We start from the raw sequence: 19,854 nt of genomic DNA on the forward strand, positions 1-19,854 counted from the left end.
TTCTAGTATGCTGGGTCTTAAAATCTGACATCCTAGAAATCAGAATGGAAATCAAATTGGACAAGTCATGAAGATTGTTTTCATACTACCAAAAAGCTGAAATAACTCTCTAATGATTAGAATGTTCACATCTTATAGGTCTTGCTATTATGTCCTCAGGATAGGATATGTAAAGGTTGATGTTCATACAATTCACTATTCTGCTTGAAATTTTCCATGAAGACCCTTCTGCTTGTGGCCTTCATAACCAGATCATGCTGTTACAAAGAATCACTTATGGTCCTGACTTCAGTAACTTTCCACACCTGAAGATATAATTACATTTAATTCCACAGATACTGAATGTTTGATATTTTTTAAACTACAGGAGACTACAAAGATGAATAAGCCTTGGTTCTTACTTTCCTGGAACTCAAAATGTAATAAAATATATTAAAATGTAAACTAATTAATAACCTCATGAACAAGTGTGTGCTGGGAGGCACAGGTGTGAGTGAATAATTCTGACTGAGAGGTGGAGAGTTCTTCACAAAGCAAGGTTAAGGTTGAAAACTGTGTAGTTTCCCAGGCTGAGAGAGGAGGAGATGATGAATTTTCCCCACTGATGGAGAAGTGAGAAATGCGTAGCCTGGTATTAGGGAAGAGAGCATGGAGTGCTAGGCAGAGACTACTCTTTAAAGAATTTTGACACCATACTAAGAAGTTTAGGTTTATTCTATCAGGAGTTGAACAGTGAAGAGTGTTTGTTTTTTTTTTAAGAAAGGAAAGATTGTAAACAACTGTAAACAGGAATCTAAAGCCTTGGAGATTGGTAGAAATACAGTGGAACAGCCTGTTGGAATAGGATCAGCTTCTGAACTAAGAATGTCTTAGATGAGTGAAAAAGAAATAGAGAAATTGGAAGGTCACCGAAAGAATAAAGCTGGGGGAGAAGGCAGAGGGAAGAATTAGATAATAAGGCATTTCTAAATTATAGGACTTGAAAATGCTCATTAAAATACAAAAAAAAATACTACATGCTGGTAAAAAAAAAACAACCTACTAATGTGCAGAAACTCAATAGAAGAAAAGCAAAGATGTATATATGAAAATTGTTAAGTTTTATTTGCCCAAGGATATTCAAGTGGAAATTTCCTGTGTTGACTTTTATGGGTTCACTTTCCCAACAGAATTTTTTTTAAGAAAAGATAACAATAAGCCTTTTGCAGTATACATAATAGATCCATGAGCCTAGTAGGGATTAGCAGGGTGGAGCTTCAAATTTGGTTACAATTTTCTTGTAGCCTGAGAGATAAGAAGAAACAAAGATTTATCTATTTTTCTCACATTTTAAATTTGCATCAATTAGTTGTACAAGGGGATGTTATTTGCTATTGCCTTATATATACAATGTACCTTGATCAAACTCACTGTCCATCACTCTCCGTATTTTCCCTGCCCCCTTCCCAAACCACTCTTAAGCTTTTTTGTTCCATTTGTACACATGCACATAAAGTATTTTGACCATAGTTAGCCTCCTTCACTCTTTATGCTCTTCCACTGGTACCCAGACAGGACCTATTTTACATTCCTGGTCATGTATGATAATTCTTTAAAAGCTTTTCACCTTGGTATTTCACACATCCATACAAAATATTTTAACCAGAATGACCCTCATCTACTTTCACTTTCCCTCTCTATGCAACAGCTGTCAGTTAGTTTCATTTTTTTCTCTCTCTTCTCACTCTCTTTTCTCCCTCTCCCACTCCCTGGGTTAGAAATTGAGGCCACAAATCCAACCTTGTTTTTACTTGTTACTGTGGATATGGAGTCTAGCAAACTTTTCTCCCCCCCTCTCTGGCTTTGAACTGTGATTCTTCTTGTCTTAGTTTCCTAACTAGCTAGGATTACAGGCATGAGTCACTAGCACCCAGCTCTCATTTTGCTATATCTTAAAATTGGATAGAGGAAACATGCAACATTCTAATTTCCTAATTTGCCTGATGCTTCAGAAGACCACTACCAAAAATGAGTGACAGTCCTTTGAGTGCTTGTTAGGAGCAGGAACTCTTCTTAGTACATGTAATATCAAATTTAATTCTTGAAACCAGAAGTGGCGCTGTGGCTGAAGTGATAGAGTGCTAGCCTTGAGCTGAAGAGCTGAGGGACAACACCCAGGCCCAGAGTTAAAGCCCCATGACTGACAAAAAAAAATAATAATTCTTAGAACAATCATGAAAAGTAGAGGCTATATCTAAAAAAATATGGCAGCACAGTATCTGAAGGACATCCCATAAAGCTAGCATGTAGATGCAAACTCAAACATTTAACCAGTGTTACACTGATGCCATTATTAGTTAGTGTCCTTACCAACATTTTTATACCCAAGCCCAAGGAGAATGTTAAGGAGCTTTTTGCTGGTGAGTTGAGATAATTATAGGAACCTAAAACTTTGAAGACCAAAGAAATGATGACAGTTCTCAGAGAATAAAGGTTACTGTTGCTCAATTGTGCATCCCACAGAATGCCTTTGAGATACTTTGATGAAAAAAAAAAGAATTCCAAAGACAGATACCCTTTGGAAACGGTTATCCTAAAGAAACCTGATTCGCTTTATTTAACCCAATGACACTACACATATTTGACCTTAAGCCCAATTTTAATGTTACATGGAATATAATGTGGCAAAGAAATTCAAGTCTTTTCTAAACTGTGAAACCAGCCAAAGGGAGAGGATAATTGGCTTTCCACTGTATGTGTTGAGAAGTCTAACCATTGACTTTTTAAGGATAACAAAGGACATAGCTATAACAGATATCTGTGGATGAAGACTAAATTTTTCTCACTCCAGTAACTTTTGATGTGTTGCAGTAGTGAAGCAATTGCCCTGTAGACCCAGAAATATGTGGTCTGTAAAAAACCAAAGATAGCTGTTAAATGATCTTCCATGACCATAGAAAATCCTTTGAACCGTTTTTGTGCAGTGTCTCACTGAATAACCTGGCTTTTCAGTAGAACCAGCAACAAGAATTTCCACTGATAATTTGACACGCTGAACTTCTTGTTTGGAGTTCTTCACTGATTGACCTTCCAAAGATGCTTACCAGAGATGGTTATTTCTGTTTCTATCACAGTTACTTACAAATCTTTGAAAGCAAGGGCCAGCTGTTTGAGATAGTTCCTAAATCTTGATTTGAAAGTGTATTATCACAGGAGTGGCAAATATTTCTTCCTCTTTATCTTATAACAGAAATGCAGGTATGTCTTTCAACTCCAAGGGAGATTTGTATATAGTTTAAACAATGTATAGGTATTATATTAGTCCTGTGCTACTTAATAAATAGTTTCCCTTCCTAGGTCAGGTTTTGTTTTGCTTTGCTTTTTGGTAGTATTGGGGTTTGAATTCAATCCTTACTGGAAGGATCTCTTCTACTCAAGCCATGTTTCCAGACCAAGGGATGACAATGTTAAAGAAAATGATCGTGTATAAATCTTGTTTGACTTGGTGCTTAGCAAGTTCCAGTTCACAGGTCCCATGGCTAACAAGTCATTCAGGCGAACACAAGGAAGATAGATAGCTCTGGAGTTTAAAAGAAACATCTGGATTGAGGAGCAATTCATTGTAGTAGAAGATCATCATAGTCTTAGGGAGAGAGGATAGAGTCTTTTTGGGTAGAAATCCTCTTATATAAGAGGAAAAATACCAAAGACCTCTTGCTGTACTTGCTTGTGGTTGAGGATACCCTCTTCCCCTGAGTAAGCATTAGAAGTGGTTTCCTGGTATGTATCCATCATATAGACAGATGGATGGCTTCTGTCGATGGCTAACCTCGTCATTTTACCTTTACTGTTTTAATAATTTAAAAACTGACTTCCCTGTGTCCTCAAATTCTGGGTTATTTTGTGGCACCATTCAGTTTGCTGTATGTATAGGTCATAAGTAAATCCATATGATCCGGGGCTGGGAAGGTGGCTCAGTGGTAGAGCGCTTGCCTTGCATGCTTGAGGCCTTGGGTTCGATTCCTCAGCACCACATAAGCAAAAAGAAAAAAAAAGCCGGAAGTGGCGCTGTGGCTCAAGTGATAGAGCGCTAGCCTTGAGCTGAAGAGCTGAGGGACAGCGCCCAGGCCCAGAGTTCAGTCCCCACAACCGGAACCCCCCCCCAAAAAAAATCCATTTATTTATTTTATTTCATTTTTTGGGGGGGTCCAGTCGTGGGGCCTGAACTCTGGGCCCGGGCACTGTCCCTCAGCTCTTCAGCTCAAGGCTAGCGCTCTATCACTTGAGCCACAGCACTACTTCCAGCTTTTTTCTTTTTGCTTATGTGGTGCTGAGGAATCGAACCCAGGGCCTCAAGCATGCAAGGCAAGCCCTCTACCACTGAGCCACCTTCCCAGCCTTGCTCCTTTATTTTCTATACTTTTCCTAGTAAATCAATGTGACAATTTCAAGGACGGAAATAAGCTGTATTTTTTTAGCTTTAGCAGTAAACATATTTCACAGCTGTTCTGCATTCACTTAAAGGTTTATTATTATGGTGGAACTAAAGAATATTCCACAAAATGCCTCTTTAAGGGTAAGGGACAATACCTTACGTATCCTTATCTCCATAGTCCTGGGTGAATGAAATGTGTTTATGTAACAGTGAAATGTGTTCTATAAATGAGTGGATGAATATCCTTTGAAGTGTTCGTGTTACCTGATAGCTTGGGTGGGGGTTGATTTTCAGCTATCTTCCTTATTGTACTTCTTTCTTAAATTATTATTTCCCCAGTTTCCTTATTATACCTATCTAGGTTGTGTTATCACATTCCATTAGGCTGAAAATATCTAAGTTGTTTAGGTTAGCCAAGACCTGGGCCTTTTCAGGCTCATTTGGGGGCTTTTTAAAATTCATCAGTATTGTGTTTGCATAAATAATTTTACAGGTATATATACACCATTTTTATTTTAGGTACATGGATTAAAGCTTGGTCCTCCTTAAAAATTACTGTCTCATTAAGGAATTCTCTTCTGTGCTATGACAAATAGGACATTGAATCCAGAACTTAATTTTCATAAGAGCTTTATTGAGGCATCTTTCATATGTCATACAATTGACTGTACACATTGAATATATAAAATTTATTGGTTGTTATAATATTCACATGAATTGTACAGCCATTATCACCCGTTCAACTTTAGAATATTTTTCTTACCCCTCCAAAAAAGGCCCATACTAATTTTCAGTCAGCCTTCCTTTCTCCAGAAACTATCCATCATCCCTTGCCACAATTGCTAATTTACTTTTTGTCTCTGTGGATTTGCTCATTCTGTACCTCTCATGTAGATAGACTCACACACTCCTATCATAAAGTGACATCAGTGGTGAAGCATATAGCCGTACTTTATTCTTTCTTACACTGAATAATATTCCATTGTATGACTATACTCTTCTTTTTTTTTTCTTTTTTAAAGATGTCTTAAATAAGCATATGTTAGTTGCACAAAGGGCATTTCATTGTGACATCTCCATATATGGATACTCCATCAAACCCCTCCTGCCAATCTCTTCTCCTTAAAAAATAATAGTCCATTGTAAGATGTACCACTTGTTAAAATCCATTCATTGATTGGTACACATTTGGGCTATTTCCACATATTGGCTACTGTGGATAATGCTAGTATGAATATTCATGTTCAAATACTAGGATTTATTTTAAAGAAATGATTCTGCAGTTTCTGTCCTAATAGAGGAGGCCCTAAGATCAGATATGGCAAGCGTGTTTAGCACTGCAGGCCAAGAAGTGAAAAATAGCCCATCATGTTGAATTTATTGGGAGAACTTAACACCAAGTCTAACTATACATGAGGGACTCAAGTTTGAACACACAAAGCTTAAAATTATGATTCTCCTAGAGGCTGTTATAGCTTTTTGCTGACCACAGACAATGGAAGTTTTATCTTTTGCTATATTTGGCTGAAATTGAAACATATTTTTTTTTCCCTAGTGATACTATTCCTATGGACTGGACTAACTTACATCTACCATCTCTCTAATCTAGTTAGCCTTTGGAATGGCAAAGCCCAGCTACTGCCATTTTTTTTTCTTTTGGCTTGGTTTTGTTTGTCTTATTCCCTGGTAAAATAGGATTTCTTTTCTGTTTTTTTTTTTTACTTTGTGTGCAGGTACTGGGGCCTGGGTGCTGTCCCTTAGCTTTTTTGCTAAAGGCTGGCATTATGCCATTTGAGCCACAGCTGCACTTCTAACTTTTTGCTACTTAATTAGAGATAAGCACCTCATGAAGTTTCCTGGCTGGGCTAATTTTTAACGGTGATCCTCAGATCCCATCTGAGGAGCTGAGATTACAAGTGTGAGACACTGGCACCTGACTAATTAGAATTTCTCTTGTTTTTTTTTTTTGTTGTTGTTGTTGTTGGTCATGGGGCCTGAACTCTGGGCCTGGGCACTGTCCCTCAGCTCTTCAACTCAAGGCTAGCACTCTACCACTTGAGCCACAGCACCACTTCCGGCTTTTTCTGCTTGTATGGTGCTGAGGAATGGAACCCAGGGCCTCGTGCATGCAAGGCAAGCACTCTACCACTGAGCCACCTTCCAAGCCCCTAATTAGGATTTCTTATGACTTCTCTTGGCTGAACTTTTCGATTAGTAACTTTCTGCTACAGACAATAACATGTTAGTCCACCAAACAGGAATTTTTGAAAGATATCTGAGCCAGTGAAGTTTTCTCTTTTGGAATTTGAGCAAGATGTGTTATCAAGAGCATTTACAGAAAACAGAGCACACCTAGATACATTGATCCAGTTGACTTGGTTCAAACATTTTATTCTAGCAGAAATCTGGAGTTGGCAGTTAAACCATGTGCCTAGTACATTTATTAAAATCTAAGGAAAATTCATTGTAATGATTTTAACTCAGTCATTTCATTTTGCCCAGATGCTCAGCTGTGAAAAATTTACTGATCTACAGCTGATGGGAGATATATAATAATTCCAAAATTTGAGGGGAGCTACAACATGGCTAGAGGCCAGAACTCAAGGACATATAGGGTAAATTTTAAATGATGAATCACTTTCCAGGCAATATGTATGTATATTTTTTGGCCAAGCTCAGTAAGTCTTAATAGATTGCTTTCATTTCACATAATTGAAGTATTGTCAATAGGGAATTTTCAACAGTCTGATGTTCCAAATGTGAAGTTAAAAAAATAGAAGAAATAAGAATAGCAGCCACAACAATATTAGTAACTAACACTTATTGAACAACAATATTAGGAAGAAGTATTGAATATATAATATAGGCTAAGCTTGCTTCTAAGTAAGTTTTACATACAGAATATAGACCATACTACTCATTAATCCTCATAATGGGATTAGCTAGTAAATCAGTTGCCTAGTCTCAGCAAGGATTAAGTCAAGGTCTTTCTGAATTCCAAGATCATCTCTCAAACCTTGCTTTAATTCCTTTCTCAGCTATGGGTGGTAGAAAGCATCAAAAAGGTGATGTGACAATAAAAACTATTACTCAGTATTTTTCCTGGGACAAAGGGTTGTTCCCCCTTTGCGCACTTTGACATCCTTTTTTACAATGCAGATATCATTGGGAGAAATAGCACATTATTATAAAATCCCAGTAATTTTAAAATGTCTGATGCAAGCCTTTATACTAAGCAAATTTCAATAGAAAGGGGTTGGAATTGAGAGCTCTCAGTGGTTGATAGAGGGGACAGTGTTAAGAAAAAAAGATTAGAAACAAGAGCCTGGGGGGTTCCTGCCATTTTTACAGTTTTGCTTAGGGCAGATCTAAAATATGCATACCCTTACTTCCCACTCTGTGCAATTCTCTTTAATTAACACTGGTAATGCCAAAGCACATGAATATCTTTTCCTACCTAACTGAGGGATATTTTTGACTTGGTGCCCAAGGAAGTTTTTCATTATAGCTTTAAATATTTTCATTGTTATCACAAAGGTTCTGTGCACTTTCTAAGTATTAAAATATACCATGCTGACAGAATAATTTGTCTTTTTCTAAAAGAAATGGTAATTTGCTAAGTGTATAGTTACTAGAATAGTTTTACTACGTTTGCCTGAATTTAGATTTGGGTGGATATGATTTTATTACTTTTGATTTTATATCAGAGTAAAGCTGGATTTCTCTGGTCCTATTCCTTTTAGATGCAGACTTCTGTACTTGTTCCACTTTGTGAAACAGACTGCATGTGCTTATTCTTTTTTTATTTTAATTTTATTGTCAAGGTGATTTACAGAGGGTTACAGTTACATAAGTAAGGTAGTGAGTACATTTTGCTTATTCTTTTATATAAAGTTTGACATGTAATTGCAGTTTAAGAAGCATTGATCATAAAAAAAATTGATCACTGAAAAGTGACCTTCATTTTTTTATGAGATTTTCCAAAAATACCACGTTACTACTACGGAATTATTCATAGTAGAGAAGTTCCATTTAATGAGTAGGTGACCTAGGTTGAAATCACTTGATTTCTGTGCATGAAATTACAAAATGATTTTTGTCAGTTCTATATCATACATTGTCATTATGATTGTCATAACTACAATGACAAGCATAACTCATTGCTAAAAGGGTCACGTGCTTCCACATTTTTATCAGGAAGCAGTAAAGTAATAAGCTTTACAAATGTGATTTATCTCTTCTGTCTATTAGTTGGTTGGAAATTTGTTAAAATGTAAATTTGTATCTGGACAACCACATTTATGTACTTTATGATATAAAATTAAATCAGATATAGCTACATAGTTATAGAATGGAATGATGTTTTAGCTCTATGGAGAATAAGAAATTAATAATGGATGGAACACTTTTTTTAGGATGACTGGTTGCAGGAAGAAATTGTAGTGACAGAAGCCACGTGCAGTGAATTTGAATTAGTGTTCCGTAGGGAGCTACCAGAGAAATATAATTTACAAGATAATCAAGAATGTAAATAGATTCTCTGTGGAGTCATTGTCTGATCTCTGACATACATTTATCTGTATTGAAATGACTCTGTAGCTACATTCTAGCAATTAGAGAATCAGTAGGGGTGAGATGTGCAACTTCAAGGAAAGCAAAATATATATTGGTTAACAACTTGAATTGATAGCCAAGTGTTCAAATGGGTAAATTATGTACTTGTGTCTGAACTTTTAAACAACTTTCTTTGAAACAGTGGTAGTAGTATCTTATCAATCACTTATAAAACTGATAAACCCTTACAAGCCCTGTAAATATTGGAACTAAAAAAAATCTAGAATCATATTATATTTAGAGAGGTACTTGCAGATTTCTTATATTAAGGGAAAAACTAGATTTTTTTAACTATAAGAAAAGAGCTTAATTTATATATATAAAAAAAAATGAGTCCATTTCCCAAGGTAACAAAATAATATCGTAGCACAGCTCTATGACCACATTTATTAGAAGATGTTTAGTGAAACTCATTTGCAGATCAGTCCCTGAGCATCAGATTCTCTTAGTAATCCTCATGAACATTTATATATAAATGAACTTTGTGATTTACTTGGTTGTTGGCCAAGATACTTCTCTTGAGCCATTTCTAGCTTTCACACTTTGGCATAGCAACTTGTCTTCCTGCAGAGCCTCAGGAGAGAAAACTAGTCCCTCACAGTCAAGCTGGTTACTGAGCTTACTAGAAAGCTTATGTTTGTCACATATTTGTTTACAAGAAAATTATTTCCTGGTCTCATTTCACCCTGGGCTAGTGAAGTAAAGTTTGAATTAATACTGAGGAAACCTTGGCAATACATCTACAAAATCAATGTATCCTGGTAGCCTCTGATTAAGATAAGATTACCTCTTGCTTTAAGGCATCTGCTTCTGCTTCTGTCATTTATCTAGTGGTAGATAATATGTACAATACAGGTGGACTTTAAAATGAGATGAACAATTTCTGTGGGGACTGGAGCAAACAAGTCATGGCGATTAATAAGTGTGCTAACATTGTGGCTTTGGGGCTCCTAGTATCATAAGAAAGATTAAAAGTATCTGTGTAACATGGTAGGGGTGGGACTCAGAGCAAGGATTATTATTTGAAATCTGGGTCCCACAAAAAACATGTCTGAGAGAGCCATACAAAAAATACATGAACAAGAGTAATTTTGACTGCTGGGTTAACCTTGAGCCTAATGCAGAGTCTGGGAGAAAGAGAGCATCATTACCTTGAAACTAGGATCTATGCCAATCTGCCTATTGCCCAGTGGTGAAATTTGTGTTAACTTCCGCATCACTAAATGTAGAAGATGAAAATGACCAACTCAAAATCTAGTTCTAGGCTATAGGCTTTGAGTGATGAGTGGGAGCAATTACAAAACCACTACAGAAATAAAGGCAATGTAAAGGAAACCACACACACACACACACACACACACACACACACACACACACACACACACACACACACACACACACACACACACACACACACACACACACACACACACACACACACACACACACACACACACACACACACACACACTAGAGTGGGAGCAATTACAAAACCACTACAGAAATAAAGGCAATGTAAAGGAAACCACACACTCTCTCTCTCTCTCTCTCTCTCTCTCTCTCTCTCTCTCTAGAGTGGGAGCAATTACAAAACCACTACAGAAATAAAGGCAATGTAAAGGAAACCACACACACACACTCTATCTCTTTCAAAATGTATCTCCAAACCAGAATCCATAGCTCTAAAGAACTGAGATTACGCCTCTCCTTCAAAAGTTAACATCAGAAAAAAATTAAGTCTAGCTGAAAGTAAAACAATAGAACACCACCATAAAGACTGTTTTGTTTGAGTATGTTCAGAATGCTCGAAAACAAATAAAGGAGCACTATTCACTAAAATAACAAGAACTAATTAACTTTGCAAATAAAACTTTAATCATTGAAGTTCCTAAATTTAATATAGACAGGATAAATTATAGACTAATAGTTAAAGAAGGTAAGGGAATCTGAAAGATGAAGTCAAGGTCTTTACTATGCGTAGCATTAAAAGCAAAAGAAAATATGTATGTATATACACACACACATATATGTACATATATTTAACAAGAGAAATGGAGAAATGACCATAAAGTTTTAAAATATGCATACTAGGTATACTTTGAGGATCTGTTTAGAGACATATTTGAGGGGGTTTCAGAAAAGAATGGAGAAAGTGGCAGAGAAGCAATATGCAAAGCTATAATAGCTTAGAATCTTCCCAAATTGATGAAGGATGTGAGTCTTTTAAGGAAATGGTCTCCCAAGAGAAATTTTGAACATCTGGAAAGGAAAAAAAGGCCTACATAGAGATATTGGTATTCTTTATAGCTCAGCGTTAAGAAGCCCTGCCTGATTAAAATGAGCCTTTTCTGTTTTTTTCACTGGAAAACACAAAAACAGAAATATAATGTGTTGTATATACTAAACCATGTTTTCTGAAGAAAGACACTTCTTATAAATCACTCATAGAAGGAGAGCTTCCTGGACAACTAGACCCATAGGATCAGAATGCCAAGAAAAATTTCTCTAAAAAAAGGCAGTCTCCTCTCAGTGCCTTGCTGATGAGTAAGGTAAGAAGACAGTAATGGTTTGTTTTACTATCCTGAAGTCTGAAAACACTATTTTCAAAAGGAAGTGCATAAATAACCCAATGTAGTAGGAAGAAGAGACTTGGGTTGACAGAACATTTCAGTGAAGGTAGTTTTCTTTTAGCTAATTTCTGCAAGGGGAAAAAAATAGAAGGTACTTCTTGTGGAATGAGCCTCTGTGAGTTTTGGATGTCTCTTCATGTTCATAGAAACAGCTGATTGCTTGTTAAGTGGTCACAAATTAGACTTAATTAATGTGGACAACTGCATACATTGGTTCAGACCCAGAGGACAAATGTGTAGTCTGGAGAAAGGTAAACTTATTGAAATAAATCTCTTTTGTCAGAGATTTTTTTTTATCAAAAAAAAATCTGTTTTGTCAAAGCAGATTGCTATGAAACAAAGTAGACAAATAGTTGTCCTTAAAGATTGATAACAATAGAAATTCAGTAAGCACTGATTGGAGATTGTGTTTCTTATACATCAACAAGCCTATACATGGATTTCCTGCATGACTTGAAATAAGTTCTTATGTTGCTTGTAATATTAGGTACAGGGTAAAACCAATAATAAACAGAGTGTATACAATTTCATTTCTGCTTCAATGTAGACACGTGGAACCTGAAAGTTCACCTTTTGGAAGAGATATCAACCCTTCCAGATAAGGAAAAACAGAAAATAGCTCTGTAATGGAAACATGGTCAGGAGATTATTTTACTTTTTCATAATGGACACTGAAAAAACTTTTGCCTCCTTATTTCTCAAGACTCATGTCTTTGCTCATAAATATAAATCTTTCATATTTGTGGAGAGGTTTTTTTTTCCACTTGATCAAGTATCATCTAGGAACAACTGAAATCTGTCATCTTATTTGGTATTTATTACAACTGGAAGAAACATATCAAGAATCCTAATCAGTTGCTGGGTATCAAGTATCAGAAGTATACTCAATTGGAATTGTATTTTCAGTAAATCTTATAGCATCTTGAACCTTTGTTGGCTAGTGCTGCTTATATTTTTGGGGCAATAATCAAGTATAGCCAGAGGAAGTAGGATGGTCATAGAAATATGAAATGAAATTCATGGTAGTAAACAATATTGGGAACAAAATTGTATATTATATAAGAATACTTTTTATAATATTTCTTATATAAGAAAAAGTGCAAAAGCAATCAAGGTTTATTACTGAATCTCACCAGCATTGACACCCTTTCAAACAAAGTAAATTAGAACAGAATTAAAAGGAGAAACTAAAAAATCCATTCTATTTCAACATTCCTCTAAAATAAGTTGAAGGATATGAGGAATAAAAAATAAGTAAACATACAGGCAATTCAAACTTAATTAGCACACTAGATATGTATTTTGAGATTGCCTTTCACATGTAAAAATACATATATTTCTAAGGTTCATTTTTAGAAAGTGACTATGAATGAGATAACAAAAATAAGTATTAGTAAATTTCAAAGAATCATTATCATACAAATATTCTCTCATTACAAGGCAAAGAAGTTAGATGAGTAAAACAAAAATGATAGTGAAAAAATGTTGTAAATTAAAGATTGCACTTCTAACGACTATGTCTTAATTTTTTAAAATCTCAATACAGATTATAAAACATAAACAACTGAATTCAATCAAGTGATATCTATCCAAACTTGTGATACATAAAGTGACACCAGGAAGGAAAACTAAAATCCATCATATGCTCATTTTTAAAAGTACAGATATTCAATAATTTAAGCATCCATTTTGAAAATCATCAAGAACAAAATAGTAAAATACAAAATATTATTGGTAGACATAAAATGATGCAGAATAGGTGAGTAATTCCACTCCATTCCTGGAGATGCAGACTCAATATGAACTCAGTTCTTCACCATTTAATCACTAAATTTAATATATTTTCACAAAAAAATTCAAGAAGCATTTTCATAATTTATAAAAATTTGATTCTAAAGTCACAGAGAAAATCAAAGAGAGGGGCTGGGGAAGTGGCTCAGTGGTAGAGCGCTTGCCTTGCATGCCTGAGGCCCTGGGTTCTATTCTTCAGCACCACATAAGCAAAAAGAAAAAAGCCGGAAATGGCACTGTGGCTCAAGTGGTAGAGTGCTAGCCTTGAGCTGAAGAGCTGAGGGACAGCGCTCAGGCCCAGAGTTCAGGCCCCAAGACCAGACCTCCCCCCCCCCCAAAAAAAAAATCAAAGAGATCAGAATAGCACAGACAGTTTTGAGGAAAAAGAAAAACCCCCATCAGACACCTATTGATTGAAAGCTACACAGACAATCAGAAGAGAAGAGAGAGCTTAGAAGTACAGCTGTTTATTTCTGGACACTTGCTGGATTGCAGAGACATGATCAAAATTACTAGGAAAATAAATGAACTAGCAATAAATGGGTTTGGCTTAATTGTTTATAAAGGAAATGTAAAATTAGTTTAGATGTTTGTATCAACAATAAAAACAGACTTGGGAAAAGTTAGAGCCTTAAATATGAAAAGCAAAATTTTCAACTTTAAAATGTATGTGGAAACAAGATTGTCTTTAACAAAATATAAAAGTAGAAAACACGAAGAAATATGTTGAAATTTAAATTTGAATAATATGTAATGATGGACATGAGATTCATGAACCAAGTTAAGGAAAGGCAGGAAATATTTTCCATGAGCCTAGCTGACAAAGGATAAACATCTAGAATATATAAACAATTTTCATAAGAAGAAGACAAACACAGCAGGAAAATGGGTTAGGAAAACATGAAAAGCAAGTTAACTTGAAAGAAACTTTGAGTCCCCAGTAATTATGGTTATATAGAGTGGCGAAAATGTGAATGTCCAATACCACCAAAGTTTTGCTAAGAATAAATCCAGATAAAACACTCCATTCATTACTGATGAGAGAATAAACTAGTAAAAGCCACTGAGGAGAGTATTTGGTGATATGTAAGGAGATTGAAGATGTTAGTAGGACCTAACAATTCCACATGAAGATGTATTCTGAGGGGCTGGGAAGGTGGCTCAGTGGTAGAGTGCTTGTCTTGCATGCATGAGGCCCTGGGTTCCATTCCTCAGCACCAAATAAGCAAAAAAAGCCAAAAGTGGTGCTGTGGCTCAAGTGGTAGAGCGCTAGCCTTGCTCTGAAGAGCTGAGGGACAGAGCCCAGGCCCAGAGTTCAGGCCTCACCACCGACAAAAAAAAAAAAAGATGTATTCTGAATATTATGTTAAATGCAATGTTAGGCTCAGCGAGGTAAATGATGCATGTTTTCTCTCATATGTGGAAGTTAGATCTAAAATACAAAAACATACATGAAAACATACAGTTATATGCATACACACACAAATTGATTAAAGGATGGTATACTTAGGGGAGGAGTCCAATGGTGTAACTCCTGAACAACTAACAAACCCTTTTACAAAAAATAAATATCAAGAAGTTGAAGCTTGTTTTGTTGGGGGTGGGGAGAGTGGAATCACATGGAGGGAGGAAGGAAGGGTGAGCAAATGCATTCAATGTACATTATGTGAAAATTGAACTACATAACTTGAGGGTAGAGATGGGATGGGGAAAAGGGGGAGAAGAATGGAAGAGGTAACAACATTGATTAAGATGTATTCTACTCATAACCTCATTCTGGAATTGAAATGTATAGCTACTTAATAAGTAATAGTAAGAATGTGATAAGGTTAATTAAAAAAAGAATGTATTCTATTACAGAATGTCTTAAGCAAGTTCTCCAAAAGGCAGGTGTAAGGCAATTTATTCCATCATGATTTGTCATAGAAAGATGTTGTTGACATATTAAAGCAACAAAATAATAATACCTTATAATAGTAAAGTAGCAACCCCTTATGTCCTAACATGGATATGTCTTCAGAAGCAATGTTGAAGGCAAAGGGAAGCTCTTAGGATTGTATGTACATTCTTACACATAAGAGTCTTAAATATGAACATGCAAAATAACTCTGTTAGACTGAATTACAGAAGTGGCTACTTTTGTAAATAAAAAAGCATCTTTATTAAGTTCAAGGTAACGTGTGGATACATGCATGGTAATGATGGATTTGGGGTTCAATATGGCATCGCCTTGGGAGTTATGGTGAGAAGGCATGTATTGAGCAGGGCATGTTGGTGGGGAGAGCTTCAGCTTTAGCTGCCATACTTTATTTCTTTAAAAAAAAAAAAACAGGGGCTGGGGGTTTAGCCCAGCGGAAGGGCGCCCGCCTGGTGCACGCAAGGCCCTGGGTTTGGTCCTCAGCCCTGGGAGGGGAAAAATAGTTGGAATATGCAAGGTCCTGGGTTTGATCATCAGCACCAAAAAAATTTTTTTTAATGATGGCAAATATTTATTAAGACAAGGTGGTGGGGATATGAGTATAGTCTTTGTATATTCCTATACATTTGTGTTGAATTTGTTTGATTTTTTTTAGAAAACACACCTAAGTGTTAATAGAGGTATAAAAATTTTTATCTCACAAAATTATAAAGAAGTATTTACAAAACGTTTAAATCTTTTGATGCTTACTTACGGGAACATAGCACACACGAGGTTTTTAATATAACATAAAAATTAAAAAGTATTTTTCCCTTACACTCCAGTCACAGCTTCCCATTTTTTTTGTTCTTTTAACATTGGTAAGATCACCATCATCATCAACACCATTCATTAATGCATCGCTTGCTTGCTCTTGTTTGGTATGATGGTCAGATTCATTTATCTGCAGTGTTATTTGAAATCTGGCAATGATATTAAATGTTCTTGTTTTTTTTTTCCTCTCTCTTTCTTTACACCTTTGCTATCAATAGGAATCTGCAAGCAGAATATGACCGTCTAAAGCAGCAGCATGAACATAAAGGCCTGTCCCCACTGCCATCTCCTCCTGAAATGATGCCCACTTCACCTCAGAGTCCACGGGATGCTGAGCTCATTGCGGAGGCCAAGCTATTGCGTCAACACAAAGGCCGCCTGGAAGCCAGGATGCAAATCCTGGAAGATCATAATAAACAGCTGGAGTCACAGTTACACAGGCTTAGGCAGCTGCTGGAACAAGTGAGGCTCGCATCTCTCAAATGCATGATAGTTGCAAATGTTCACTTTCACCCCCTTAAACAAAACCAAAATACTAAAGTCATAGAGTCCTTATCAGGACTACCACAAACTTCAATTCATATGTGCTATGCATCAGTAGGTATAATAGGAGAAAATGGAGTGTACCTTTTTATATCTGCTCAATTGTTTCCCCACCAATTTTTTTGACCCATTTGAAATGCACCTGGGGCAAAAATGCCAAAAGATTTTAGTAGTTTCCTGTAAGTGAAAATTTTACCACTTGTAATGAACTTCTTTTGTCTGAAATTACTGATGTGTTCTGGTATACTTTTGGGCTTTTTCTTCTAATCCTTAGCCCATAATGTTTAAACCTCCAGTGGAAATGTAGCAAGATAATAAGTTGTAATAGATCTGATCTGGACATTGTCCTACAGTTCCGGGAATTTTAAGTTTTGAGATTCATTCTCTCAATCACGTAACATAATACTTCCCCCAAATATAAATTTTCCATTACATTTTGAGGTTTCATGTGGTCTCACCATTCCTACCTGGCCTTCTGCAGTTTTCAATCTTAGTCTAATGATTTGTATATTTTGTCCCACAAAAGTTCTGATTTCTTTCTGATTTTTATATGGGGACATAATTAAGATACAAAGATAATATCCATGGATTCTTTCAACAGTAAAATATCCCCAATTCATAATCTCTAGATAGATTCTAAGGAGAGAAGGTCCTTATTTCTCAGTCCTTGAGTGTCTATAATATTTTTATTTTTATATAATTTTTGAGTGTGTTTTGTGGAAAAGTAATTCTGTTTTCTTTCGCGTGCCTTAGCCCCAGGCAGAGGCCAAAGTGAATGGTACCACCTTGTCCTCGCCTTCTACCTCTCTGCAGAGGTCAGACAGCAGTCAGCCTATGCTACTCAGAGTGGTTGGCAGTCAAACTTCAGAATCTATGGGTAAGTTTCTTAACTACTCTCAGATTCTACTTTTAGGGTATGGAAAATGTATAATGGTTGCTAGCAATCTGAATCATTAGCTAAATTGTCTAATACCAATTCTAGACAGAGTTATCATCACAAGTGCCTTAGGGGATACAGTGACCCAAGTCTGCAGCTATCCTATTCAGGATAGAGAAGAATGGTCATATAGTCTCCTTCAATTTGGAAACCAGATATTTTACTGATATTTGTGAAGACTTCCAAAAGATGGAGTTAGGATTCAAAATACCCTGCATTAAGAAAACAGAACTGAACATATAGAGATGACGAACTTGGACCAAGGGTAGGAAACAGTTGTCCAAGGTGGAGACAGAAGAAAGTAAGGTTGTAGAAGAAGGTGGGAGTCACACTGTAATGATAAGAAAATTGGACAGAGGTGATTGAATCATTTTGATAAGTGTTAGGGAGCTAATGAAAATCACATTTATGTGGGAGTATCTGAAAAGAAATTATCTTAAAGGACATATGCTGACATCTGTATATGGCCCAAAGTAAAACTTGTATAGAAAATTTTAATTACACACTAGAAGGCAGTTACAAAGGCCAAGATGCCTTGAGTTCTGTACCCTGTATTTGAGAGATGTGGGAAGAGATGACCATGAGATGATTTCATGAAAATTGTTTTCTGAAGACAGAGCAAGATGTGTGAGGGAAGGAAATAAGAAGAGAAGGGAGGGTGTGACTGGAAAGAGAGACTAAAACTTTGGATTTGGGACATAATGTGCTTGAGGAACTGGCAGGTTTTCTAAGCCATGTTCAAAAAGAAATTAAGGTACAATTCTATCCCTAAGTAAGAGAGTAGTCTAGAAGATTTAAGATCGGGTTCTGTAGAATTGATTACTGAAGAATTTGAGATGAGAAACAGCTAACAAAGTTGCTTGGATAGGGCCTCAGGGAATGCAGTGGTAAAAGACTGAGTAGTAATGGGTTCATAGAAGGTGTGGTGGTCGAAGGTCAAATGCTAAGTAGAGCTTAATGGAAACGAAAAGAAATCACAGCCTATTGGATCACTGTAAATGCATTGACCATTTCAGAGAAATCATTTTCTGAGAAAAAAAGTTGGAACACTTGTGACCCCTTTCAATGAAATAAAAGGCCACATGGTTTATAAAATGAGTGAGAATTAAAGTGAAGACACTTTTAGAACAATACCAAGTGAGAATGAGGGCTCAGGTTAAAAAGGAGATAAATGTGTTAAGGAAATGGTTGCTATAATCTGATGTCATTCTTAAGAAAGGTTCTCTGCCTAGGCCGGTGTTCTAACAAAGCTACAGTTGATGAGGCGTACATGATCAAAGCAGGTCAAAATTAGCATTTTACAGTGCTTGTGAATGGTTGGGACAGGAGGTGCCAGCCAGGTGTTCATTGGTTTCCTGCTGTGATAAGTTAGGCAATAGTGTTTTATGAAGATCACAAATATTTGGCCCATCCTCTCCATTTCCACTCTTTGAAAACCAAGTAAACATGAGTCATCCCCATGGCTCCATCCCTCTTTTTCCTTGAGTGCTGAATTGGTTATACTTGACTCAGTGTTACTGTACAAAGCCCAGCTCAGTGGTACACAATTGTAGTCCTAGATAGTCTGGAAACTAGGCAAGAGAATCACACAAACCCAAGAATTCAGGAGTACTCAAGAAGCTGAGATCCACAGAATTACAGTTGGAAACCAACCCCAGCATAAAAGTCCTATAAAGACACTATCTCCAAAATAACCAGCAAAAAGCTAGGCTAGAAATGTGGCTGAGGTGGTAGCATGTAGCTAGGTAAGCAAGCTGAGAAAGCATGAAACTCTTAAGTTCAAACACCAACACCAAGTAGATAAACACAAAAGCAATATTACCTCACAAAAATGTAGAGACCGGTGGTTCACATTCGAAGCTCTGTTGGCTTTTAACATGTGGTGGTCAGGAATCCATTTGAACCTGGCATCATTCATGGAGTAGAATAAAGAGAAGCCAAGTGGCTACCCCTAATCAATAGGACAGAAAGGAAAGATCACAAGTGAGCATGAGTTTTATGGCAGAAGGTGAGGAACTCAAGGTCCAAAACGTTCACAAGCTGGACATCATGCAAATAAATGCTTTCAAGTAACTTCCCAGTGCGCTGCAGAAGAAGAGATCATTGAGGAATTAAGGGAAATGTTCCTTGATTGCTAAGTCTAGAGTTGTGGGCTCATCCACAGGTTGGTGAAGTCCTTGGGATGAGAATGCTA

At 36.4% G+C, this 19,854-nt stretch overlaps 1 protein-coding gene across 8 annotated transcripts in view; it reads left to right on the top strand.

Annotated features, from left to right (window-relative positions):
* The window catches only part of Dmd (dystrophin), a 1,242,252-nt gene that overhangs the window by 1,199,524 nt on the left and 22,874 nt on the right, over positions 1–19,854 (top strand). For all 8 annotated transcript variants that reach the window (XM_042692421.1, XM_042692422.1, XM_042692423.1 and 5 more), the window contains 2 exons: positions 16,399–16,642; positions 17,477–17,600. In XM_042692421.1, the coding sequence (XP_042548355.1) occupies positions 16,399–16,642; positions 17,477–17,600 (368 nt within the window). The remainder of the gene's footprint in view (positions 1–16,398; positions 16,643–17,476; positions 17,601–19,854) is intronic.

Source organism: Dipodomys spectabilis, unplaced genomic scaffold (genome assembly GCF_019054845.1).
Source record: "Dipodomys spectabilis isolate Male_0828 unplaced genomic scaffold, ASM1905484v1 ptg000156l, whole genome shotgun sequence".
Classification (NCBI taxonomy): domain Eukaryota; kingdom Metazoa; phylum Chordata; class Mammalia; order Rodentia; family Heteromyidae; genus Dipodomys; species Dipodomys spectabilis.